This window comes from the organism of the source record quoted next, unplaced genomic scaffold (genome assembly GCF_019419815.1).
Source record: "Pyrus x bretschneideri cultivar Hongxiangsu unplaced genomic scaffold, Pyrus_bretschneideri_v1 Contig65, whole genome shotgun sequence".
Lineage (NCBI taxonomy): Eukaryota > Viridiplantae > Streptophyta > Magnoliopsida > Rosales > Rosaceae > Pyrus > Pyrus x bretschneideri.
In genome coordinates this window covers 1,460,493-1,469,081 of record NW_025999804.1, presented here as the reverse complement: position 1 = coordinate 1,469,081, position 8,589 = coordinate 1,460,493, and the positions used below count along the sequence as shown (strand labels likewise).

The following is an 8,589-nucleotide window of genomic DNA, read 5'->3' as shown; positions in this document are numbered from 1 at the left end:
CAAGACTTTAAACTCCCTTAAAAACTTTTTGCATCTCAAGTGAATGTACAAGTTTAAGTGAGATCTAATACGGTTTTTTCCGCAATTTTTTTTATTTTTTATAATTGACTTCACTTGGCTAACAGAGCAATGACTTGGGACTGTTTTCAGATTGCGTGTTAAAAAAAAAAAAAAAAAAAAAAAAAAAAAAAAAAAAAGAAACAGTTAAAGAGAATAAGTGCTTGTGCTAATCATCATAAAACTTTTTTCTACCCGACTTCCCCTGTGTTGATTATATAAGAAGGACCCAAAAACATTTTAAAAATATTTAAATAAAAAATAATCATAATTGCTTTTAATTTAGCCTGAATACCACTACGATATAAATATGACCACCATGAACATAATGCAAGAAACCTACCCTACCAATACCCTCAAAACCTTATCATTTCTCACTAGCACAAGCAGATGAAAAAAGAAAAAAAGAAAAAAGAATGATTATAAATTAAACAAGTAAAAAAATATGAAACAATTTTGGTGCTAAATAATGCAGAGCTCCAGAACACAGTGAAAGGGCACCATCATAAGGGACACAACTGAATGCTGCACAAGATAAATAGAATAGCAGATGGAAGGTAATTGAATCATTTTTATTCCAACAGTTTCCTCAAGTTTGCATCACTACAAGTCTAGACATACAACTCTCTGTACCACATAGACTGACTCACCTAGACATAACCCTAATCCTAAACCCTAACCCTAACCCTACATCTCAAACCCTCTCTCTCTCTCTCTCCCCCTCACATGAATCATCATCTGTTAGACAAGGTGACTCTTTGATTTGTATTGTTGTCTACTCACAGAACCTGTTATGTTACAGATCATTAGTCTACACGTCTTTACCACTCCTACTTCTTTACAAGTAAAACAAGGGTGATGGAAAATAGAAATAGCAACCATCACCGCAACTACTAAAAAACCAAACCCTGCTAGTTAGCCCCAGATCAACCAAGAATCTGCAGGAAACCAAGTCCTGACCGATTTTTGCTACTGTCTTCTAAGGATCCACCTTCTCCCATTCATAACGTCCAGGGATCGGTTTATCATTCACAGGATCAAAGTTGTATCTGCAAATAAACCCACAATGGAAAATATGATATCATCTGGGAGGATATAAATCAGGTTTGTATTTAGCATATATGACAAGTGATAAAAAGTCTTAAGCCTAAACTTGAAAGTAGTAACAGAGTAATGAATAAAATACTTCTCAATAAATTTTTTTTGCTGCTCTTCTTCAGCACCAGCAAATAACTCATTCATATCATGTGCTGTGGGTATGTGCCTCTGCGACGAGTTCTGTATTCTCCGATTAGCTTCAGCTGAATTAGTGGGCCTGGTAGTAGAACCAGGGGTTCTGATAGTGTCTGGATCCCGTATCAAGCTACATGGCGTGGACTCCCTTGTGGTTCTGTCATAAAAAAGATCAATCCCTTTAGATATAACAGGCCGGAAAATGTAACCCACGCTAAGCTCAGATGATGATACGGTAATTTGTTTATTAAACAAATACAAGTTTTGCAACTCGGATGTTGTTAAATTATGGGCAAGGACTACGCAAATAATACCATTAACAAAAATAACAAGCAACATTATTATCTTTTCTTTTGTTTGCTGTCCCAATGCACAAAGTTTTGCATCTTGAATGTTGTTGACTACAGGTAAGATTCATGCAAACATCATTAACAAACAAAACACTTGACAGTGAAGTAACAATTTCCTTTCTTTAATTTTCTGACTCAATCACAAACAGTAATTATTTAACACACTAAACTGCATGATGCAGTTTGTATATCCAGCGAGAACTTTCTCACTTGAAATGCTTCAATTGCTAAATTATTTAGCGAAGACTCTGACTCTGCCCCCCTCTCCCTCATCAATAAATCAATCCTTACACATATCCTTGAACCCTTTTTCGCTGTTTCCCTTTGGGAGATTAGTAAACAAACAATACATCTGTATCAGACTAATGCCTGTTCAATGCACTAGCAGACACTTTGAAAAATTATTACTTGACTGAAAAATAGACACTTTGAAAAAGATGCTATTATAGGAAGTAAATGATTAGGTCCTACGTTCCAAGTAGAGAATCAAAACAATGTCAATTGTATCAGCCATTAGAATTTTAACACCCGAAGAACAGAGAGATGATGATAATCGGTTAATTGTTGCAGAATAATGGCAGAGTAATGAATCGTGTATAACGAATTAGGGAGGAGTGACATATAAAACTCTGCTGGAATAAAAAATATATTGTTTACCCTCATAGGGAAATCAAGAAAAGAAATCATAAACTTTATCCTTCCATGCCAACTTTCATTTCCCTTTTGCAGTCGAAATCTTTTACAACCAAAAGATTTTCAGTGGAAAAAGACGGTTTCATAAAGAAAAACAGAGAGAGAACGTAAAAAAGCTTTGAATTGGCTGACAAATTTCATAGCTTTTCTTTCAAAGAAAATTTTAGAGTTGCACTTTTCAGAGAAAATATAAGAGAGTATTTCAAATATAAATCTCAAATTTCTAAAAAATTAGTTTTGGTTTTCTTAGCAATGACCTGATGCTCCCTCCCCTCCCCTCCCCCAACACAAAAAGAAAATGGAAATCAGAAATAATAGTAAGCAAGAAATGTTGTGGGTGTAAGTATAGAATATAGAAAAACTTGCAATTAATCTTCAATACAATAATTATCATTTCCCCAACTAACAACATTCTCACTCTCTGCTATTTCCTTTATTTTCTCTTTCTCAACCCTAAGTAATAGGCATTGAAGAACACCCTATATTTTCAAAACAAAACAAAACAAAGAACAGCAATTGGTTGCACAAATTTTCAATTGAACAAAATTCTCCACTTTTCCCTAACCAAAACACTCAAGCCCCAAAATCTCCATTCAATTTTACTTCAATTTCTCAGAAACCAAACAGATGTCTAACTCTTTTTATTCTTGGAAAAAAAATAAATAAATAAACCCAAAAAAAACCCAGAACAATGAGTTTTCACACAAATTTTGAACATAAATAAAGAAAACCCACCTCTCTCTACCTTCAAACTCGAGCACATTCTCTCCAAACGAAGCTTCTTCGACGCCCAAATCACCATTTTCGTCGTTGTTGGTGTTACTCTGCTCATTCTGTCGTCGATCGTCTTCCTCTTTCGCCGCCGTTTCTTCAGCCTCCTCCGGCTTTTGGCACCGACACTCGACCCCAAGCCTCGAACTTGACCTAGAATTAGGACCAGTCTTGGGTTTCGGCCTCCTGGGTTCGAGCCGCTTGGTCATAAGAATCGGGGGCTTCTCGAGTCGGCGGCTACGGAGCTGGAGATAGGAGCCGGAGGTGACAGGTGGAGCGGAGGACCTCTGGAGAGCTAGGGTTTTGGCTCGGGTGCGAACCCCAAGAGAGGCCTGTGAGTGCGAGACTTCCATGACTGCGACTTTCCCTGTGGCCTTGGATTTCCTCATGTACTTGCCCATTTCCTGCTATTCTTTTTCTTCTCTGGTTAATTTGTTTGTTCAACTCATTGAAGGAGTGAGATAGAGAGAGAGGAGAGAGGAGAGAGGAGACAGAGATGGAGAATGGAAAACTGTGAATATTGTGAAAATTGGAAAGGAAGGCAGGGAAGGGTGAGTTGGAGGGTAATTGTAAATTTGTAGCAAGTGGCGAGAGAGAGAGAGAGAGTTGAAGAAAGAAAGGGAAAGAAAGGGCAGGGTTGGAGTTGCACAATTCAGACCCACTCTACTTCTCTTCTTCTCTACGTTTTCAGTTTTCTTCTATGAGAGGAGAGGGCAAGGACAACGAAATTGTTTTACTATTTATTTTAAACAGTAATTATCTTTGTACACTTCATTCATTTGAGAAAAGAAAGAGGAAAAACAATTACTATTTACAAATATATTTTTTATGTTACGATGCTTAGTAAGTTTGTTCTTTGAAAATAAAACTTTTTATTTAACTTTGATAATGTACTTTTAATTTCCTATCAAACAAGTTTTTGGATTGAAATTTGCCCAAAAAAAATTCTCTACTTGAAAAAGAATATAACTTTTAACTTCGAGTTTCTAAGTAGATTATCAAACGGGTCTTATGAATTTCCTGAACATAGATCATCTATCCCAATAGCAAGGTACCATCTAAAGAGTTGCTTATGGAGTAGATGACACAAATATCAAAAACTTTCCTCGCAACTAAATGAAATACGAAACAGGTATAGTACTATACATGAAAAATATGTATGTTTATAATTAGACAACTTAAACCATCTCCAAACCTTGGGCTAAAAGCCAAATTTTTTAGCCTGAACAATTTAGCTTTTAGTCCAGAAACAGCTTTTCTGCTCCAACCCTTCTAGCCTAAAATTTTAGCCCCAAATTATTAAAGAATGAACTTAGGCTAATTTTTTTTCTTAAATTTACTTTAAAAAAAATTATGTAGACTATTGTAAATTAATTTTATGAACATTTTAATCTAAAAATATTTAAATTCCAATAAATATTGAAAAATTACTAAATTGATACATAAAACTCATGAAACACTATGGAAGAATATGATAATCATAATAGAGATGTATAAACACAAAATACATAAGATACACAAAACACATGTAAAACACATACACATGTGAAGGACATACAAAACACATGATAGAGATGAAGCGCACACAGAACACATGTGAAACACATGACACACACGAAACACATACAAAATACATACAAAACACATGAAACTGAAACCTTCAACCATCCTCTATATAAACACAGGTTGAATATCAGTTGATTACACAATCTTTCAATCTTCAATCATCCTCTATATTCACCAATCTTCCAACTTTTAAAGTGTTTTTGTTTCCTAAAATCCTCAATATCTCATCAATGGGTAATAGAAGAAGGGGTAGCAGGGCAATGTAGATGGCATAATACTAAGCAAGCCTTGACATTGAGGATGCAAAAATGATCAACGCAGAGGCTGAATTTGCAAACTCGCTTATGCAATATGAGCACCATGCAGAATCTAGCTATTGTGGTTCTGTCACGGTGTGTTCATTTGTGCAACGCAATAGAGAAAAGTGTCATGAACGAATGATGAAAGATTAATTCATCGAGCGTCCGAGATTTCCTGCTCATGATTTTTGAAGGCGGTTTCAGATAAGGAGAGAGCTTTTTGAAAGCATCTTGAACGCAGTTGTCAATCATGACCACTACTTTGCAAGGAAGATAGATGTCGTAAGCCGACAAAGTCCTCATCAGAAGCTCACATCTGCATTTCGGATGCTAGCTAATGGGTGCTCTCTAGACTCAACTGACGAGTATTGCCGACTTGCGGAGACTACTGCTATTGAGAACCTGAAGTGCTTCTGTAAGGCAATTGAAGCCATATATGGAACCACATACCTCCACAAGCCAAATCGTGAAGACTTGAAAAGGCTTTTACGCAAGGCATACAAAAAAGGCTTCCCTAGCATGATAGAAATTCTCGATTGTATGCATTGGGAGTGGAAGAATTGTCTTACTACTTGGGCTAGCCAATTCAAGGACCATCATAACAAGCCAACCATTGTGCTTGAGGCTGTGGCATCTTACTAGTTGGTCTACCTTTGTCAAAAGTTTTTCTCATCCTAATAGTGTAAAGAAAAAATTATTTTCGCAGAGGCAAGAGTCTTACATGAAGGATGTGGAGAGAGCATTCAGGATCCTACAAGCTCAATGGGCAATTGTTAGAGGACCTGCACGACTTTGGCATACCGAAGACCTTTATTCGATCATGATGACATGCATAATTTTGCACAACATAATTGTGGAAGATGAGTACATCGAAATTGAAAAAGATTCAGATGAAGACGTGGATGATGACCAACCAACACATGCGATAGCTATGGCAAGAGACGTTGAATATCTTGTTGCAACCACATATGAGACCCGACAGGATAAGGTCACATTGAGTGAGTATATGAGACGTTTAAATAGAATTCAAACTCCTCAAGGTTATGACACACTCCGTAAGGAAGGATTTGGTTGAACATGTATGGCGCCAAGAAGGTGAACGTTGATGATGTTGGTGTATTAATGTGTTGTTGTGTTCAACTTAAGTGTGCTATGTTGTTATTTTATGTAATAATTTTAAGTGCACTATGTTGGTATTTTCTAGTAATAAATTGAAGTGTCTTCTTGTGCAAAGTCTTTTGTCTAGTACGTTGTCAAAATTATTGAATGCCGTTTGAATCATTGAAGGCATCTATTATACATCAAAGTGTGCAATAATAAGTACAATAATTATTGAAGACAACTAGATTAATAGAAACAATAATTAATAAGGCATAAATTTAATACACACGACAATTAATAAAGTAAATAAACTTAATACAAACAACAATTCATAAATCACATAAACTTCATACAATCGATAATTCATAAACTACATAAACTTAATAATGATATATACCATCTTGACTTGGTGGTGGACTTGGGATATAGGGTTGAGATGATTCATCATCTTGAAATATACTCCTTGTGGCATACTTACGTAAAATTTCCTTTTGCTTACCACGTAAGAACTTCTTCCTCTTTGGAGTGTATTTGTTGAGGTCATCCATCATGAAGTTAATTTCAAACATATCTTGCTCCCTATCCCCTTCTTCCTTCATTTGCAAACACATTCGGGCCGCTTCTTGATAAGCTCATATTTATATATATTTTACATCAAATTCACTTGTCTTTTCTTAGTTAGTTCCTTATATTTTTGAGCTATTTACTTTGTTTTTGTGTTTTGTAGGATTTGTCAAGCAAAGAAAAGAAAAATAGCACAAGTGGGATTTTAAGTAACAAATTCGTCAAAACTGCCTGTGTAGGTCAGCTGACTTTGGAAGCAAGTTGCGAACAGATCAGAATGAATTAGAGAATGAGCCTTATATGCTTGGAATGAATTAGAGAATGAGCCTTAGTCGATTTCTTTCGGTTCTATTTTCTCAAACTCATGTCTATCTTTTGTTTTAACTTAAGGATTGTGTTACTAAATTTTTTGTAGTTAGGGGCTGTTTTGAAGCCCCGACTATGATTGCAAGTTTGTGATGACATTTCGTTTGAATTACTTCTATGAATGGATGAAAATTGGTTCACTACTTGTCTCATTGATGAATTATTTGTGTTTTCTACAGATGCATACTAAGTAAGCATATCTAGGACTCTAATGCTATGAATATGTGTGTGCATGCCCTTGTCGAATGAGGACCTACATGTGTTCTAGAGTAGTACTTGTTAATTGCGATTAACATGTGAATCAATTTCTAGGATAAGTGAGACAATGCTAGTACTTACGATGCCTTGTGAGGACTCAAACTCTTTTCGTTCTTAATGATTTCTACTTGTTAAATCTATGAACACGCCATTCTAGATTTCATGTTAGAGAATAAGTTAAGTTGAAAATGTCATTCTCTTAACATACTACAAAAGAAAGAGTAATAGGTTGAGTTCTAACATTGAGCCAACTTGAGCATCTTCATCCAGAAATAAAAGGAATTTGAATGCAACATAACATGTTTGCATGATTATTTGGTGGTGGATAGCAATTCCCCTAACTCATTTTTCTTAATTTGCGAACTACTTAAAATCTGTTTTTGTTCGATTTAATTTAAATAGCAAATCAACTCCAAAAGTCCCAAAAATTTGTGTGAGTATAGCTCTGTGTGTCTAGTGTTTGCATATAAAATTTCGCAGACTTTAGATAAGTGTAAGTTGGTCTAATAATTATTTTTCGGTGGCCGGCCAGTAGGGACAGCAGCCTAGTTTTGGTGACATTTTAAGTAGTTAGATAAAACAATCTTCTACGGGAAAGACCCTTATTTTCATATGCTATAATTGACAAATCTTAGTGTTAATAAGGAAAATCAATAGGACATTTGTGTGCTACTTTGTGGAGTGCTTTTAATCCTATCACTTCTTCCTGGCGAGCGCTACGGGTTTCGCTCAAAATTGCAAATCCGGTAGCAATGTGTGCACTCATCGGATCTTGGGACTTCCCTTTTCTCTTTGCTTCCTTTTGCTTATCTCTTCCCGGGGGCCTTGCAAAAGAAGAAGTTGAGGTCATTTCATCAACACCTTCATTAACACCTTCGTTGACACCTTCATCTCTATCATTTGTCAGTGCAGCTTCATGTTGAAATAATCTTCCCCATTGTTGGTCTGCATCGGTTGCCCACCTTAGACAATCTTTGAGGACCTCCCAAGCATGCGGCAACTTAAAAGGTTGATTTTTTGGTGTTACACTTGTCTTTTAAATTTCCATTGCTTTGTCACCCTATGCAAAAAATGCATAAAACAATTAGTTGCAAAATAATATTATGTACATGACAAATAAAATATCAACAAAAAAACTCACAATTTATGTGGTGCTCCTTCCACTAGCCATGCCAACCACGGCTCTCTCCAAGTTTTCCTTCCATAAAGTGCATGCTTTGTTGATAGTCTTCCACTGATTGTAAACACCACCACCTTCCCTCCTGCCGTCGTTGCAGTTTTCATGGACCTTTTCAATGATTTTATCCCACAAAACCTTTTTATTTTGATTC

The 8,589-nt window shown here is 35.9% G+C and overlaps 1 protein-coding gene across 1 annotated transcript; it reads right to left on the bottom strand.

The window, feature by feature from the left end:
• Nucleotides 1–608: 608 nt before the first annotated feature.
• On the bottom strand, nt 609–3,816 carry LOC103939865 (cyclin-dependent kinase inhibitor 4-like). Its single transcript, XM_009349967.3, has 3 exons — nt 3,069–3,816; nt 1,244–1,447; nt 609–1,106 (listed from the first exon to the last, which is right to left on the bottom strand). The coding sequence occupies exons 1-3, from the start codon at nt 3,503–3,505 to the stop codon at nt 1,037–1,039; spliced, it is 711 nt and encodes a 236-aa protein (XP_009348242.2). The 5' UTR covers nt 3,506–3,816; the 3' UTR covers nt 609–1,036.
• Between the last annotated feature and the right edge of the window lie 4,773 nt (nt 3,817–8,589).